At 35.6% G+C, this 19729-nt stretch overlaps 1 protein-coding gene across 3 annotated transcripts in view; it reads right to left on the bottom strand.

Annotated features, from left to right (window-relative positions):
• Window positions 1-19729, bottom strand: part of NELL2 (neural EGFL like 2) — a 298065-nt gene that overhangs the window by 115266 nt on the left and 163070 nt on the right. For all 3 annotated transcript variants that reach the window (XM_011368178.1, XM_011368179.1, XM_011368180.1), the window contains one exon: window positions 15278-15403. In XM_011368178.1, the coding sequence (XP_011366480.1) occupies window positions 15278-15403 (126 nt within the window). The remainder of the gene's footprint in view (window positions 1-15277; window positions 15404-19729) is intronic.

Here is a 19729-nt window from a genome sequence, read left to right on the forward strand (position 1 = left end):
TGCGTGCGCGCGCGCGCGCGCACACACACACACACACACACACACACACACACACGCACACACCAGGCATTGCTGCAAACTTCTTAAATATATATTAACTCATCTAATCATCACATTGAGTGTGAGGTATTATATTTTTTCATCTCTATTTTATAGAAGAAGAAACAGAGTCACTGTGAATTAAGCAACTTTCTGAGTGAAGATCACACAGTTAATAAGCTGCACAGTCAGAATTCAATTCAGGTGGTCTGGCTCCAGAATGATTCTTGTGAATAGTACTATACTGTCTACAGAATATAAAGTGCCAAGTTCAACTTAAGGAAAGGAGTCAGAGAAAAACCCGAATGAATGGAATTTAAAAATCACTCTAATCCATGCAGCTATTTTGATTGCTAAGTCAAAATACTACCAGGATACTTAATTTTCTCCTCACTAAGTGGCCCTTCTACTTAAAAGCGCACAAAATTTGAGGGCTTTTTCAGCTTCAGTTTCTTCACATGTAAAATGGAGATAGATATTAGTACTGATCTGAAAGGCAATAATAAGATCAGATGAGAACATGTATATAAAGGGTTATCATTGTGTCCAGCACATAGAAAACACAAATGTTAGCTCTCATTATTAGCACAGTGACTTATGTATAAGTGCTTAATAATTAGTTGTTTAATGGATGTCTGGCTTTATGAGTTTTACTAGAGAAGACAGAAAAAAAGTGCAATAGCATATATTAATTTTAATCATTTAGAAAAAATTTGAGGCTACTAGAAAACCTAAAGCATAAAAGAAAATGCCAAGGAACAGCTATCAGGAGCCCTACACAATTCTACCTGGGATTGGCTCTGATATATAACCTAATGGACATGAATTTGAGGGTGGGGAGATTCAGAGAGAGTCTAAGTTCACAACTATATGTTTAACTCACATTATCTACTCTGGGAACATTTTTGCTTTCCTTAAAATGATGGAAGAGAGTAGCCAAATATTCTTTTCTCTTCTTATTTTAAAAAGGTTCCTCCACTTATAATAACTGAGGACTTAAGCAAGTTACTCAGCCTCTCTAAGACACAGCTTTCTCATCTATGCAGCAAGAATATCTGCACCATGGGGTTATGTTAATTAAATATCTAGCATATGGGAAGCGTTCACAAGATGATAGCTATACATTTCACACAAATGTTGTTGAGCTCTAAGACTTATTCTTGAATTCTATTGATAAAGCTACTTCTAAAAACACAAAAATGCATTGATCATGTGAATGCTTAAGCCAATCACTTGTTTGCTCTCATTCTAATAGAGATAGACTATCAACTTTAATTAATTGATTTAAGAAATATTTATGAAATTCATCAAGTTTTACTCTCTGGGGGGGGGGGCGGGAAATGAAAAAGACATAAAGCCTGTCTTTACATGATATTTAATTCAATGGGAGAAGACAGATTTGTAAATAACTACAAAGCCAAATAGAACTAAGAGTTGTAGAAACAGATGAAAAAATCTACTGTAAATATCATACTGTGACTAGGAAGGGAATATTAAAAATATTTGAGCCTCATGCCATTAGCTGCTAAATTAACACAAACTTTCTAATGAGACAACTCAAAGAAACTTTATACAGGTGACACCATGTTTCCTGGGCCACAGAAGGTGAGTAGCATTTCATTAAGTACAGAAAAAGGTAAAGAAAATTATTTGGGCCAGTAAAAACTATATTAGCAAAGATATTCTCAAAGGATGGAATAATAAAATCTTCCATGATGGAATAAGTGGGATCTAAAAAATCAAGTAAAGTGAAGGTTGTAATGTTATAAGGTTAATGAGAAACACTATTTTTAGTTGGTTGCCCAGTTATTGTGTGATACATTGTGTGGTTTGAAGGGGAGGGGGCAGGAGCTGTTGCTCCTGGTTTTAGGCAATATAGCTGTTCAGTTTTCTTGGCTCAGTCTAGGGGGAAGTGAGAGAGTTGGCTGCACAGTCACTATGTTTGGATGCAACCCTACTGTGTAGCAGACAGGAAGGCTAGACTCTAAGACCAACACATGCTGAGAACATTGAAGCCTTCCACTAGAAGGCTTCAGGGCATGCTCTCTGTTGAATCCTTACAAAGTTAAATATGCTTTGAATTTAACTGCTAAAGTCTTAGATGATATGAGCTATCTTTCCCTCAAGCCCCTCAAAAGGTAAGACCTTTAGTTCACCAAGTTTGAGAATGGGGGCTAGAACCAATTACTATATATTTGTATTATAGTTTGGTACCTCATCGAGTTTTCCATTACAGTGTGGTACCTTATCAAGTTCTACTATAATAGTTTTACAAAGCAAAAAAAGCCTGTGGTTTGTAGAAGAACACAGTTAGACATGAACTGTAAAGACAGATGCTTCTACTAAGCTGAGTGATTGTTATTCTGTGGTCAATGAGTAGTCACTGAAGTTTCTAGAGAAGAAAATGACTACATTGGATAGGAAGATAAACTGTTGACAAAGTTGAAGTCAAATAAAAAATTACAGACAGTGAGATAGATATTAGAATATCTACCATGTCAGGTAAAAAACAATGAAAGTTTAAACTAAGATAGTGACAGTGAGAATAATAATAATGCCACCTTATATTTTTACAATACTTTGGAAAGTATTCAGTCAACATTCTTTTATGCATAGTCTTATCATAGAACCTCACACCAACCAAGCAGATTAAAGAGTAATAACAATATAGATATTCTCATACTCTCTCTGTCTCTCTCTCTCTCTCTCTGTCTCTCTGTCTCTCTGTCTCTCTCTATCTCTCTCTCTTTGTCCAGCATCTCTCTATTTTAAAAATATCATCCATTGTGTGAGGCTAGGTAGGAGGCAGGGGGCCCCTCCAACTATGGAAGCCAAAAGAAGGTAAGACACTTTCTGCCCTAGCCAACGTCCTGCCCCTTAGGAAATACGTGGTCTGGTTATGTGACATAAAATAAGACAACTACATGCTTCTGCCCAGGAATTCTGAATGTAAGCAGGTAATTGGAAGGCGAAGAGACAGAATTTATTTTTAGTACTGTATGTCCCCATACAGCATCCTGCAGTGACCCCCAGCATCAGGGATGACAACATATTATGATCACCCCATTTGAAAAAAATTGTTACAGCTTCAAAGCTTTCAGAGATGCCTTCATCTCTGCACATTTTCCAGGCCGCTCTTCAAGCTTTATGGGTATTCTTTAAGGCACTTACACCTTTGCAGGACATCCCTTTATGCTTAAGACAGAGCTTTTCCTATCACTTGTAACTTTATTATATACAAATCATATTTTCCCCTTGTTTGCTGACAGGAAACTGAGATTCAGAAAGGCAGAGAGTTGCCTGAAATTGCAAGAACAGTTGGTGGACAGCTGCACACGGCTTTTGCCACTATGCTCTATTAGTAGATTGTCATTGGACTCATCAGATTCCCACAGAAATGTGGAAAGTTTTACTGCTGAAATAGGGCTAATACCACTAATTGTAATGTATGCGAAGAGAAGCCAAACAAAATCAAAAACATCATTAATATCATCCAAACTAATGTCTATAGCCTCAGGACCAACTGTTCTTGCAGAAGACTGGCAAATAGTAACATCATCTTTCACTGATTAACTCACAGTAAAATCCTGCAAACTGAATCTAGGCATTGTGTTCCCTTAGATGATTACATTCTATGACTATCCTGTCATCTTCTTACAAGCCATTGACTGCCACACCACTCTGAAAAATATTACATTTGTCAAAGAAGAGACTAGTCTTAAGAAAACAAAACAATATCCAGTATTAAACAGTTTCACTTCCATAGACACTTCCTAGTTTATCCAGAGATTTTATGTGTTCTTTGGTCTAAATGATTTCTTCTGCTATAAGCTTTGCAATGAGCTAAGTTTTTAGGAGTTTTTAAAATTGGCCAGCTATCTGACACTATACTATAATAGCATATAGAGTCTGCTTGTGACTTTACTATCTAAGGTTATAATTTAATTTCACAAATTAAATTCAAAATTCAAAATTTATTAAAGTGTCTGATGGTTCTTCTGGAGTTTATGTCAATGTGAATTATGAATTTAGTGAGGAGATGACTCATAAAGAAGCGAAACCTTTGACATCATTTCTATATTAAAATCTCCATGGCTTAAGATGTCCATATTTATGATAATTTTAATACTCTAAATCATACATTGCAAACTAAAAATACTCCAATTGATGGGTCAGACAAAAAAAGCAATTGAATGAGGCTGACTGGCTATTAGAATTCTGGCACTTGATATTTTCTTACTGGAACTGCTGAGTCTCAGTAACTGAGAGATGAGGAGGTGAACTGGATAGACTCCCTTCTAAGAAGGTTGCAACTATCATCTGCAATTGATAGCTGGGGTGTAGCAATGCAGATCAAGACTTAATAGAGAAATGTAGATTTTCATAATGAAATCTGACTGTTTAAATACTGGATCATTAAAATGCCCCAAAAGCCAAACATATCAATGCCGAGAGACAATCACAATCTACAGGTCACTAATTTGTGACTCAGATATAGTCTTGCTGGCATGGAGCCTTCCTGAATTAAAAGGTCATTCTCAACAACACTGCATTCCAGTCCAAAGATCTATGGAAGCAGTGATCCCCAATAACCCACCTAAGCTTACAAATGAATTTTTTAATAGTGCTTTCAAAATTATTGTCTGCCAACTTCCTCATGTTATTAAGTTCAGAATCTTTAAAAAATAGGCAGATGAGAAATGTACTATGTCATCATTTGATTTACTATGTTTTAAGTAAACACATAATCTATTTTCGTGTAATTGTGTATGTTTGTGTTTACCAGAAGCAGACTAGGAAAATGTTTTTAAAATAATGAGTGCCTCTAACTTTACACCAAAACCAAATATGAGAAAAGCAACTCAATCATTAAAGTGAGGTATAAATATGAACTGCCCCCTCCTGAACAAAGCATCTCTGTAACTCTCCCCACAAATAGCAGACTTGCTCCAGAACTATTAGAACTGAATTGTTGCTCCTAATAATTAGAAAACAAATGAGAACTGAGAATCATTTTAAATTATAATTTTGGGCAATTCAACAGTGTTAGCTAATAATAATAGTGTATTAGTTTTTTATTGTTGCCATAACAACTTACTCCAAACTTAATGGCTTGAAACAACACAAATTATCTTATAGTTTCACAGGCCAGAAGTCTGACATAGGTCCAGCAGGGTAAAATCATGATGTCCACAGAGCTGCATTCCTTTCTGGAGGCTCTATCCTCTTGCCTCTTCCAGCTTCTAGAGGCTGTTCCTCTAAAGGCCATTTCTGCTCATGGCCCCCCTCCATCTTCAAAGCTAGTAATGTTGCCTCTTCCTGACCATTCTTTCATAGTCACGCCTCCCTCTGACAAAAGCTGGAGAAACTTCTAAAGATTCATGTGATTAGATTGAACCCATCTGGATAATCCAGGCTAATCTCCTCATTCCAAGATCTTTAACCTTAATCAGATATGCAAAGTCCCTTTTGCCAGGTAAGGTGACATATTTACAGGTTCAGGGGAATAGGATGGGGACATCTTTGGAAGGCCATTATTGTTTTCCACAAATAGGAATAATAATAACTATACTTATAAGTGCTTGCTATGTTTTAATTGTCATGCTGATTACTTGGCATGCTTCCTCTCATTTAATTCTAGAAACAATATATAAGGTAGGCACTATCGTTCCATTTTAAAGATGAAGAAACTATGGCTAAGAAGTTAAATAAATTGCTCAAGAGCACAGCTAGTGGATAGTAGAAAAGTGATTCAAATCCAAAAAGTCTGCAATGAGCTGGTATCCATAAGCTAAAATGCCACAAAATGTTCATAAAGAAGAGAGGGCCAGGGAGATTATGATTTGATTTGGACTAACTAAAGAGAGAGGCTTTTTGGACCTCTTTGCTATTTCCTGTCTTGTTTTCGCCGTTTGTTATTGTTGTATTTCATATTTAATGAATATGTATATGCTAACCTATTACATCAAAATGTCTCAGGTGGTGACTTAGTGGTTATGATTTCATTCTAAAAAAAATTCTAAAATCAGTTCATTAGGCCACACTGAAAATTTGCTTTCCAAGAATACCAATGAAATATTCTGTCTTCTTTGGAATGAAATACCATATCACCCCGATTCTAGGTCATCATTGATTTGTAGAAGTATCATTAATTTAATAAATAACTTTCCACCAAAAAGAAAAATAACATAAACCAACAGCAAAATAAAGCATTGATACTTCAATATGCACATCTCAATTAGAATGTGCACAGACTGAAAGAAATGTTTTAGAAACCATAAAATGTGTTTAGAATTCTCTATAGGATTTTCTGACTTTATCTTCTATAATCCCAGTCACACTAAACTTGCTATTATACAGCAATCTATACTTTTGTACCTACTGTTCCTTCTTCCTAAAATGTTTCCTCTCACTTCTTTCTCTTCTGAATTGCCTGTTCAACCTTAAATATCTCAATTTAAATGTCGCTTAGTGATGCCTGCCCATATCCAGTCTTAAGCCAGATTACTCACGGCCTCTTCTGGGCTCCCCACAGCTCTCTGCACATTTCTTTGTTACAGAATGTACCACAATGTACTGTCATGATTCAATTCCACTATCTCCATCTATTAAATTGTACAACAGCACTATCATGCACCCATATCAAAGCTCTGATGTAAAGTGAAAGAAATGTGTGACATCTCATGAATTTTTCACAATCACTCATGCACAGCTCTTACACAACACATTTTTACTACTCTCTCTTTACTCTTATTCATCCATCTGGTGCTCTTTATCAACACTTAGCTGAAGTGGGTTAGTTCTAATAACTACACATAATATTCAATGTCTGTAGTAGGCAGCCTTTAAGATGGTCCCCAAAGATCTCTACCTCCTTATATTCCTGCCTTGTGTAATTCCCTTCCTTTAGTGGGCTGGACCTAGTGACTTACTTCTCACCAACATACCACAGCAAAGGTAATAGGATAACACTTCTGTGGTTAGCGTTACAAAAGATGGTGATTTCCACCCCGCTAGCAGGCTCTTTCTTTTATTAGCTTTGATGAACAAGTTGCCATGTTAAAAGGCCTCTATGGAAGGAGCTGAGGGCAACTTACAGTTGCCAGTGAGAAACTTCATCTGCCAACAAGCATAGAGATGAGATTGGAAAAAATCCTTCCCCAGTCCTGGAGGTGAACTTGATTGCAGCCTTATGAGAGACCCTGAAGCAAAGGACCCCACTATTCCATCCCCAGATTTCTGACCCACAGACACTGTGAGACAATAAATGTATGTTGTTTTAAGCTGCTAAATTTCGGAGTTATTTGTTATATAGAGCAGTAGATAACTAATACAATGCTATTCTCTTTGATCAAAAAGAAAAACTTTGTTTAAGCAAAAGGAAGCCTCTTATATGGTATCAGAAGTTATATGAAGAAAGTACCAATCACTAAAATAGGTGGCAACGGACAGTGAAAGCACAAACCAAGCAGTCAGTGTGGCCCTGCCTCACTCTAGCAGAAGCACACAAAAGAGACGAGGTTCTGGATTTGAGAGAAAAAACTCACCCTCAGAGCCCAAAACCATGAGCTGAATGTGACACTGCAGAGGGGAGGAAAGGAGAGCATTAAGACAAGGCAATGTCATCAGGAGGTTACACACCCACTGCAAGATCAGATCAACAGCAGAACCAGAAGATGAACTCTGTTCCATGCAGTTCCCAAACAGTGAGGAAGCACAAGGAAGGTCAAACTTTCACTCTGGCTAACATGTCAAGGCCAAAAATCAAGGAAGCAAATGAAAGGCATCTGCTGAACCTCAGCTTCAATAATCCTGTCCTCCACAGGTGTCTGTTGCTAAGACACCGCTATTATTACACTCCTGGCACGTATAATCCTTTTATTCTATTATGTGAGTTTTCAGCTCTATGCTTTTCGTATAAAAATCTCAAAATAAAACTCAAATAATACAGCCATTTGAGACAAAAGTGAATTAGGGTTTACTGACTAACCAAGTCAAAGCAGGTAAGGCTGACTAATGAGGCAGAGCCCATCATCTTCAGTGCTCAGGTGAGCTTGCACAGAGGTGAGTTTGTGTGGACACATGCCACTGAGGGCTTTGATGATCAAACCATGGCTGACTGGTGGAGGTCATACATGAATACAACGATTGTGCTGAGATGTTGCATAAAGGCTCTGACAAGCCTAGAAACTGCTACATCAGAGCTGACAGATTCAGATAGCACAGACTCCTTTCCAAGCTTTTCATCTTTAAAAAGGCAATTCGGCTCCGTGAGCCTTTGAGCCTGTTTCATTCTGAGCTGGCTGCTAATTGTATGCATGCACATATGTGTTTCAGAAAAGAGATAAGCACATTGCCTTGGCCTCCTCACTAACTGCACAGACACATCTCACTTCTGTTCTCTGAAAGTTTTCTAAACGTGGTCTGAAGTTTTCTAAACATTAACCCTTCCTGGTAATCACAGTTCACATTCTTCTAGAGATGCTTTGTTGATTATGTTTGTTTAAAAATGGCCTTTCATTATTAATTCTTTGAGTCTTGGGGCTAGATATTTTAATTTGCTTTTGCAATCATGTTTATAATTTCAATTCACTCTAATAACTACACAGCGTAATAATACATAGGGAACTACAGGAGATGAATAAACATCTTTTAGCATTAGGGATCATATTTAAAGTTTTAAAACCTAAAGTTGTCTGATTTCCATGAACAATAACACAATTTTATCATATTTTGTAATGCTGACTCCAAAAGAAAAAAAAAAAAATTAAAGTGGTAGTTCATAAAAATACAAAAGTCTTTCCCAATAGTCATGGCAACTAGTAGCCAAATGGCAGGACTGATTGCTGATTGTGATTCTTTAGAAAAGAAATCCACTCGGAAGCAACCGGGCTCCTAAAATTTGCCCTGCTGGAGAAATGACCAGATGCAGTAATTCTTTAGAAGTCATATTCTCTACTCTGGGCAGATTAGTTTCCAGTGTAGGGCCCAGATGCATCTAGCTAGCCCAAACATATCCCAGTCCAACACTCATTCACAGTAACAACAGGACCTCCTTGATCCTAGGAAAAATCCTCATATGGAAGTTTTTCCAACTTCCAAAGAAAGTGCTATTCAGTTACACCAAGGTTTCTCTTTCTTCTTTTAAGGCCCTCTTCACAGTACATAATAAGTACAGTTGAATAAGCAATAAGACTTTGAAGTCATTGTTCCAGCAAAGCTATCTATTTTACAAAATACAGTAACTCTGAAAATAACCAAAAAAAGTGCCCAGTTGAAAGGGTCCCAAAGAAATAAGACATTTCCTCAAGAGAAGAGCTTGTCTAATCATAATAGTAACAACAATTATAGTAGCTAACATTTATTGAAGATTTCTTCTTTGCTAGGCATTTTACTAGAGATAAAGTGCTGAGGCATTTTACAATGAAAACAACCTTGTTTATTTAGGATTTTCTGGTGAAAGCTGATACGCTTATTTTCACTTCCTGTTCTCGTGGCCCCTTAGCTTCTCTGCCATTGTCCACGGTATTCTTACTTCCTTTACTATTTATATACCAATAATCATTTTGGTACACACACAATGAATTGTCTGTATTGTTCTGTTATCTGTGATTTTGATAAATCCATCCAGAGCTATTTTTAAATAGCTGATAATAAAGTTAGTTATTGGCCATCCATACAATAAATTACCAGCTTCAACTTAAATTCTTTTTGGAAGAATGCAGAATAAAAAAGAATAATATGATTGTTGTCTTTCCAAAATATCATCTCTTTAAACACTTTAAGCAAATTATCTTTTCTAGCATTGCTTGATAGACAACTTTAAGCAAACACACAAGAGGCAGCTATTTGAGAAAAGGGCATGCATGGGTTATAACGGACTTACAACCTTTGCTTCAGCTGCCCAGTAGTAAATCTTTCCCTGTAACCTTTTGTGCATGACAATAGTGTCCAAGACTCCTTAAAATGCTGGGAAACCAAAAGTAAAAAAGAAAAGCAAAGAAAATATCATGATAAAATTCACGACTCTTTCTCCATAATCACCAAACTAAACAAGCCTGACACTCAGGATGGTAGTAAGGGCAAAAAAAAAAAAAAATCAATATTGACATTGCTAGAGAAAAAGAAGTAACTACAACAACGAGATCATAAAATGTAAGCACTAGGAGTATTCAGTGCTATAAACAGTTAAGTATGTTTAGAAGTGAAACTCGGGGAACATCACAAGAGGCTCTTTGTCTAACAACAAGAATCAAGTATGTAGTAGAATTCTTTGTGTTTAGACATTTTATGGCCTTCTCTAATATGAGACATGGACCAAAGCCAGCATCAGAAGGCCTTGAAGAACAGAAGCACTTGGGGTCAGTAGAAAGCATATTGAGCAGGCATCAGGAGAGTATAATTTAAAGGGCTCTAAGAAATCTCCTCTGCCACCTGGGCTGAGGCCTGCAGTTTTAACACTGGAGAATCATTCCCTTAGGTTAAGCTAAGAACAAGTTTTTAATAAGGGAAAGGAGAGGGAAGAACTTAGGAGAGAGTGGGCCTTATTTAGAAGGGAGCCCTTTTTTCATGCCAAAGGCCAATGAAAGGACACTGGGTACCATAAGAAGTGAGAGAAGGCATTACCATATGTGGTCTAAAAGAAAATTGATGGGAAAAAAAAGGAGAAAGTTAAAAAGAAGGTATACAATGAACAATTTTGATGGAATGAACCTAAAGCTGAATTTTTCAACCTTGGCCCTACTGACATTTTGGGTCATATAATTCTTTGTTATGGGGGGAGGGGGCAGGCTATCTGATACTAGGTCTCATGTGCAAAATGAAGATTAATGACTCAGTTGGAAAATAGCCAGAGAAAAGCTTCCAGTTGAAAGGGTCCTGGAAAAATAAGACATTTCCTCAAGAAGACAGCTAGTCTAATAATAATATTATAGAATGTTTAGCAGCATTCCTGGCCTCTACCTACCAGCTGTCAGTAGCAACCCCACAGTTGTGATAACCAAAAATGTCTCCTGATATTGTTGGACAACCAGTGCCCTAAAGAATCAATTTTATACCTAAGCTGGGCAAAACTTTTTCTATCTCTGTTACTGGTCCACCTTTCTTATTCTCTTGTTCCTACTCTAAAGAACTAAACAACAGTGGAAAGATTACAAGATCGGCAGCATGAAAATAACCAGAACTCCATTTTTCAACTAATAATCAGAGCAGAGAGATGTATCAGAAAGATCTGAAATGAACGCCTTTCATTCAGAATATTTTTATCCTTTGAAAATTCCAAAATTCTTGATTCCATTTTTGTTTCTAGAGATATTTTATTCTTTGTTCATCATACAAGACCAATTCCAAAAAGAGATGTCCAGGAAGACTAAAAAACTTGCCCAATTTAATGAACGCTTATATGAGTGACTCATGAAAGCCATTAGTCTAGATAAGTAATCAAGAAACTTTGCTACGCATAAAAATTGAGTTATTTATTCTACTATCTTGGCTTATATGCATCAAACACTTTTCCTTTCCTTCCTTCCCCTTCCTTTTGTCTTTTCTCTCTTTTCTCTCCATCCTCTCTCTTTCTCCTTCTCTCCCTCTCTCTCTTTTCCTTTCCTTTTAGGTATACCCACGCTTTTCTCTATGAGAACAGGGGAAAATGTGAGGAGAGAAGTTTTGAAGCATTAATTAAGAAAAAATATACACCTTCACTGGAAGGAAAATTATATTAATGAGTTTAGAAGAGTATAAACTGCTGCATCATTTGTGCAAATGGTACCACTGAATCATGAATGTAATTGTATAATAGAGTCAGAGGCCCCGAAAATGTTGATTTATATTTCTTCTACTGATTTCTGATTTAAGATTATTATAAAATCTGTAAAAGAAAAATTGCTTTTGGAGTTCAAGCTAATGAACTGAAACAATCTATAAGAAAGGTAGTTTAATTAACATTACAAATTAAATAATGTATTTCTACATAAAATATGAATCTTTTCCCCTTATTTTTGTTGAGTTGTAAATTAAACAAATGACAACTCTTTTGTTTAAGAGATAAGAACAAGGAGGCTTATCTTCTGGCTCCTTTTTGCCTCTCACTAATCGCATGACCATGAGCAAGGCAATTAATCTCTCTGAGACTCAGTTTCCTCATCTGTGAAAGGTGATTGGATGATATTATTCTTAAGAATTCTTCTATCTCTAAAATTTTATGATAATAGGGAAAATATAATTCATATCATCTGAAACTGTAAGAAAAAACTGTGCAAATCTACCAACTATGGAAGGTAATTACTCTGTAGCATACATAATTTCTATACCAGAGCTACAGGGTTATGAAAGTTAAAAATACTTCTTTTATTCATCAAAGTTCTCAACTATGAAGTGTATTTCTCTTGGATTCTTCTTTAAATTAGAATGTCTATGATTCATTTTTTGATGGGGCGAGCAAGTTTGAGAGTCTGCTGGGTACAATGTTGAGAGTGTCAGCGGTTATGTTATGGCAGGGGGCTCTTCAAAAGGAAAAAGGAGCAAGAATACAGATGCAAAACAAATTCAGCACTCCAAGAGCTCAGCCACAAACATCAAAGAATGGCTCTATAGTGGTGGCTTGACATTTATTCTGGAAAGCCTTCTACTGCAGGTATGAGTGTGTTACTAAAATTCCCAGAAAATCAATCCCAATCTTTATCAGAGAAATAAATCTCTGCTCTGTCTTATGGGAGCTCTTGAAAAGATGCAAACTATGTAAGTCAACTGTAATTGAAAATTTTTTTTAAATAGTTTTAAAAATTTAGAAGAAAAAGAAAGACAAGGTACAGCCTCAACGCCTTGAACCACAAAGCAAACCCCCATCAGAGGAGTCATTTCCTCAAATTTTTTACACAGATGCTAATATTAAAGTGTGGAGGGAGAGATGCAAAGAGGTAGAATTTAAACATTCATTTCTTTTACAGGAACTCTGCATATGTGCTGACCCTGTATGGTCCAACATGAAAAGTTTTGTCAGAGATCGCCTGACCTGAGACTACAAAATAAAATCCAGTCATATTTCCTAGAAAAGCCAGCTTTTATATACAAATGTAAATTCTCAAACTGGTAGAACTACTCTTGTAAATAGGAAATTTAAGAGCAGGAAATTCTCTCTTCCTCAAGTAAAAGCAGAGAAATAGAGGTGCTGGTTGGAGACACTGTTGCATCATGAAATACATTCCTTTACCTGCCTGATCTCGAAATTCTTGGCCCCAGTTCCTTAGGCACAAAAATCATGGCCCAAACAGTTTTTCTTAAAATGGTTTTGGCCTTCTTTGGCATCCTTACAAAAGAATACTTCATTTATATCATTGGGTACTTTGGAATCTTAAGGGAAAATTCTCCCAAAGCAGTCGAAAACTAACAGTAATTTGTGGGATTTTATTCAGAAGGAAAATGTATTGAGAGAGGTAGAACCAAAGCAGAAGATTCTCTGTAAGGGATGACAGTTAAACTGTTCTTGGATTTATAGCCAGACAGACAGGCTCAGAATGGAAATGAACCTCTTGAAAATATCCTGCCCTAAAGAAACACTCCTTATTCAACACTAGGCCAAAGTATTCTTACTTAAAATCTCTAACATTTTTAAAGAATATTAGAAAAACAAAAAGAATCAATAAGAAGTACAAAAATATATGAAGCTTTTTAAATATCTACGACAGAGAATCAGCAGACTCATTGAAAATTGCTGGCACTTTTATTTTTAATGAGCACATTTTGAAACATCACTGTCTGATATGCAGCAGTTTTATGTCAGTCTTTGTACGTGTGTATGTGTGTGTCTGTGTGTGTGTTAACCATTACATTGGAACTAAGACTTACTGATAATATCAATATTACAGAGAACTGTGCATTTATTAAAACTTGTTCTTTTATATTCCTTTTTTGTGTTGAAAATTATATCTGTAGTCCCTCTTCAAAACACTCTGCCACTCAGTGTGATTAAATTTTGTCTAAAGAAAAAGGGTACAATTGTTCCCATAATGTGGAAATGTTACAGATGAACTGACAAAGCAAGAATTTTTAAATCTATTGGCAACTCTATATTAAATATACTTTCTACTCTCAGAATATCTTTGGTTATACTCCAACGATTGGGAAGTTACTTATTATTTTTTATTTCCATCATTCTGATTTTTATATAAATACTATATTTGAATTTAGAGGAAGAAACTTCCCTTGGCTTTAACTGATAAACACGTACACAGTATGGTCATTATAATAAAGACTTAGAAGAGGACATACTAATACAAAGGCATAAAGTAACACTTTTATTATAGATTCATAGTTTTACTGGGAAGTATTATAGAGTCTCTTTCCCTGGAAACCTCTAAGTATTCTTTATAAAAAATTATAAAGTTAGAAGTAGAGTAAAAAGTGATAAGAATAACATTTTTAAGTATTCTCCAGTTTTAAAATTCTATGTTTTTCTAAAATATGGTCTTTTTATGTTTCTTACATTAAAAAAAAAAAGAAATACAAAGGAATATTTTATTTCACACCCACATTCCTCAAACCCCATAGTCTTTAAGCTACTCTTCTAGCACAATTTTATTTCATATTCTACAGGTAGGAAACCTACAGAATATAAAGTGAATAGGTTGTCTTATCCCAGGCCACCACCTTAAGACACTGCTAACACTCCAGATATCCCCGAACATGACTCTGGATGGGACTGAAGGGAGTGATATTTTATAAAACAAGCCAAATTTCTTTGATGTAGTTACTCAACTATAATTGCCAGAGGGATGAAGGAGCCGAATTCTCTTTAACGTTCCCACTTCTTAGCACTCCAAGAATCTATTCCTGAAAGTCATCACATTATTTATGTCATTATTCCTTTATTCAAAAATCTACTGTCATATAAAGGAAATATTATTTAGAGGATATTTCTCAGATTTGCCAAAGAATTCACACAAATTTTGAATATAAATACTGTTTAACTATAAAATTAGTACAATATTGATTTGGTTCTTTTGTTTTTCCTTGCTTTCCTAACAGGGAGTATAAAACATCCAGAGCGAGCAGGTTTCCTTTCCTTAAAACAGATTCAAAATTAACTACCAAATCAAAACCATATGCTTCTGCTTATGACTTGTTTTGTTGTAAGGGTGTATTTATAGGACACTTCTCCAAAAAATTAGAGTTTCTTTCAAAAACATTTAAAAATAAATTTAAGACATAGAAAGATTTTATTTCATAAGCAGTCATTGTTTACCTGTACATGAATAATCATCAATCCTGATGTATCCAGTTTTGCAGATGCACATGAAAGAACCTGGGGTGTTGACACATATCGTATTCTCACGGCAATAATGGCGCCCTTCAGCACACTCATCAATGTCTATGAAGAAAAGGTAAGACAAAGAGGTCAATAGTGGCCAATATTCTAGAATTTATAATTTTCTTTGGTGTGGAGAGGGTAAGAATTATTAACTGAAAAGGATTTTTAAAGTGTATTCAGAACATATCCTTAATAGGAATGTTTGATGTTCAAATGACAGAAACCATAAAATTTTTTTCCAACATCCCTTGCTGGGGTTTCAAAGATGTTTGTATATTTCAACTTGCATCATTCTATATATAATTGAAAAATTTTAGTGCATTCATCTACTTGTGTTTGATAAAATGAATCAGAAAGTATAGACTGGGCTGTCTAAGAGTCTTGGAAGCTTTGATCACTGAGTCTATTATACATTACTTTTTGATTCACTGGTTATTCTGTACACTTACTTTTAAGACCTGGCAAGAGGCGAATCAAATATTCAATATACATCATAAGTTTAATAACTTCATTTAAAGATAGGACACCAATAACATGTAGCTTATTAGAGACACAAGTAGAGATATAGCTATTCCAGGAAGTATCCGAATAGGTATGAAATTACAATGTAGAGACCTGATATAAATAAGAAGCTGTAAAATAGTAAAATAAGGTATCATACTGAAAAAATTCCATAGTAATTCACACACCAAGTTTTGAGAGTAAAGACTTACAAATGCTAAGCCATAATAGGCACTAGTACTAATTGGGGAAAATGTAAATTTTGACAATAATACTGTCTTTCTTTTATAGCTCCTCTCTACATGAAACATAAAGTATTTTACAGTTATTTTATCATTATATAACATTCTTTATTAAGGGCCTTAATGCATTGACCAGGCAAAGTATTTCTCCTTCAGAAGTCTGCTTTCTCAAGTCTTTGAGGTAAAACCTTTGAGGTGAATCCACAAAGCAGCATTGCCCTCATTTGTACTATTAAGAGAAATGGATCAATTATAGGAGATAGCCACTACTACAGAAGTCATGCAATTCATATAACCTCAACTATGTTCCCAGACCTGAGAATATCAAAGGCAGTAATTGACACAATCTCAGGAAGCTATATTTTAGAGCTAGAGGGCTCCTGGCAAGCATCTGAGCTAACTACACTTTTTACAGATGAAAAAATTGAGGCCTAGAGAGATTCAATTTTCCATTCAACTTGTAAATGAAAGTCAAAACAATAAATTCCAAACCTCCTAGCATACAAAGCCCTTCTCAGTTTGGTCCTTACTTTTCTGGCATTACGTCCTATAACTTCGTTCCCTTTTTCCTGTGTTCGGCCACACTGAGCTTCTGATCATTTCTTGAATGTGCCATGCTCTTTCATACCTAGTGCCTTTGCATATGCTATTCTCTCTACTTCTTTTCTCCCTATCACCACCCCCAGTGCATTTTGTTCACCAGTGAATGCACCCTTTAAAAAATCTGTTTAAATGTCTCTCTGTGGAAACTTCCCTAATGAAGTAAAATTATCCCTATTCAGTGTTTTCATAGAAGTTTGTAAATGTTTCCATTATAGATTCATCTATTATACCTTTATTAATTTTTATGAGCACCTTCTTTCCAATAAACTATCTATACTCCTCAAAGGTAGAGATTATCTAGTCATATTTCTTAACTCTGGCTACACCATATATTTGTCTAGGATGCTTTCAAAAAACATTGGTTCTCGAGCCAACTCACAAATCTTCACTCCAAATTCTGATTTAATTATCAGTGGTGAAACATAGGCAATGATTTTTTTTTTTTTTAATCTTCTCCATGATAAGTCTAATGCAGGAGTCAGCAAAATTTCTAAGTGAAGAGCCAGATTGTAAATATTTTATGCTTCAGGAGTCATAAGATCTCTCCTGCAACTTCTTAACTCTGTTGTTGTAGCACAAAAGCAACCATAGACAATAAGTATATAAATGAGCCTGGCAATGTTCCACTAAAGCTCTATTTACAAAAACAGATGATGAATTAGATTTGGCCCATAGACCATAGATTGATGACCCCTGGCCTAATACATTACCAGGATTAAGAATCACTAGATACATAATTCATTTTTGCATTCACAATACTTTGTAGGGTGTCCAGGGCCATGTGGTGTCAATAAATGCTACAAAATGAATGAATAAGTGTTTCAAGGCTAGTTTAAGGAAGATGTGTGAATGCTCTCAGATTTTCTGACTTCTGGTATAATACTCTTCTCATGATAACATGCTACTTCTAAATGTTTGCATTGGTCTGCAAGGAAAATGTCACATTCAATTACAGCCTAAAAATCAAACTATAATCAACCTGGGGGAATATGATGAAAAATCATTTGCTTCCAGAATTTTAAAATCATAATAGAAAGGATATGGGATTATTAATGCACTCCGCTGGATTGATAAACTTTAACCCTACCCCTGAGACAGTGCTATGGAGAAGTGAGTTATTGAAAGCCATTGCAGGAGTCCCCTGGGCTTAAGCTTGGGAGCTAGGGGGATAGCCAAGAAGAAGTCCGTGTGCACAAAGGCATGAAGAATTTACCTTTGGGGTTAAAAGAGCCAAGAATAATAAACATAACTCAGTGAAGATATCTTGGTTATCAGAGGGAAGAATGTGTGAGTACAGGGTGGTGTCTACTCAGAAGAAGAGTAGCTCTTAGTGAGAGGCCATCAAATCTGGTAGACTCAAAGAAGTAGCTTCAGTGCCTAGAGGAAGGCTGAGTCCCAGTTAGAGCAAGTGTTAATTATGAAAGGCCCTGAACTTTTCTCCAAATAGTATCCTAGAGAAGGAAACTTATCCCAGCAGGAGTAGCTACTAAATCTGGCAAATCAAACTCATAAGTACACATGAAGCATCCCAGATCCTTCCCAAAAATACTTAAAGAATGAGAACTTGAAGAATACTAAAGTGCTATGGGAAGAGATGGGGAAAGAAAGAGTGAGTTAGAGTTATTTCTGTTAATGTGACCCTATTTACAGCCATGAGTTAGTGGATAAATTGCTTTATAAGATAAATAGGAATAATCTGTGAAAAAGTAATACTGTCTTTGACGGTTGTTTGTTGTTGGGTCTACATGCCAGACTATTGGGAGACATTGCCCTATCCAATTTGCTTTTGTAGATGGTTCCCTTGTAAGCTATCATGGTCAGAGAAAATGTGAAGCTAAGACATAAAGCATGAAAAAGGATCTTATTTAATGTGAAGCCTTTTAGGAACCTAAATCATTTGGATCAGATAGAAATATCAGATTCATGACCAAGAGACATGAGCATTAGGCTTATTTTGTGAAGCAGTATCATGAGGGGAAAAGAAGTAGAAGAAATAAAAACTAAAACATATCATTATAACACTGTATAATTAATTGCCAGTTGCCTTTTTAAATTTCTCATTCCCCATCTTCAAAAAGGAACTCCCCAAAGAGCCACATTTATATACTAAAATTGCAATGCTACATAAATGTCACTTCCATTTACATGAACAGATACTCACAGGCACAAAAATGGCATGACTAAAAAGTAATCTGGTGAAAAATTATGTTCAAATTTAGTCTAGGGCATATTTTAGTTCCAAATCCCAATTTAAAAACTTAACGAGTCAAATTCTCACAATTCAATTCTTTACACATTTATTGAATATTTTCTATGTCTTCGCCACTTTCAGTTATACTGATGACCTTAAGAATTGGAACTACAACCATAGGTGGATAGTAACAGGGATGGAGTATGCTTCAATATAACTTTCTCTTAAGTAGAGAGAATTATACAGAGTTAGAAAGGGCTGCCTCAGAAGATAGCTTTCTGCCAATTGGAAATATCCAAACAAGAGCTAGACATGCTGCAGAGATTCCAACATGTCTAGCTCATGCTGTACCATGTGGCTTTTAACATACTTTCTAAAACAGTACAAAGAGCGTTAGAGACCACGCCTTAAAAAGATTTAGAATCCAGGAAATAGCAACATCATCATCATTATCATCATTATCATCCAGTTAGGTGCCTTCTGTGTTTTAAGCCTACATTTTAGAGAACAAAATCTCTAAAGAGATTCATGGTTCTTTGAAAACAGAGTATTACACAGCCAAATAAGTTTCTGGACCATTATGTTACTATACTGATCCCATCCCCCTCCTTAAAATTCTCAATGAATATGAGCAAATTACAGACTCTGAAATACCTAGGTTTTTTTTTTTTAATCTTCATTCATTTATTCAACAAGGGGATAATGGACTTGGACATCCACATGTCCAAATACTGCATTAGGAACAAAGACAATTTCTAGCTGCAGAAATAACTCTTAAATGATAACATTGTGAAATGATGCATGCTATACAACAGAAACATATACAATGTGCATTAAATGGGCAGCAAA

This window comes from Pteropus vampyrus, unplaced genomic scaffold (genome assembly GCF_000151845.1).
Source record: "Pteropus vampyrus isolate Shadow unplaced genomic scaffold, Pvam_2.0 Scaffold140, whole genome shotgun sequence".
NCBI lineage: Eukaryota > Metazoa > Chordata > Mammalia > Chiroptera > Pteropodidae > Pteropus > Pteropus vampyrus.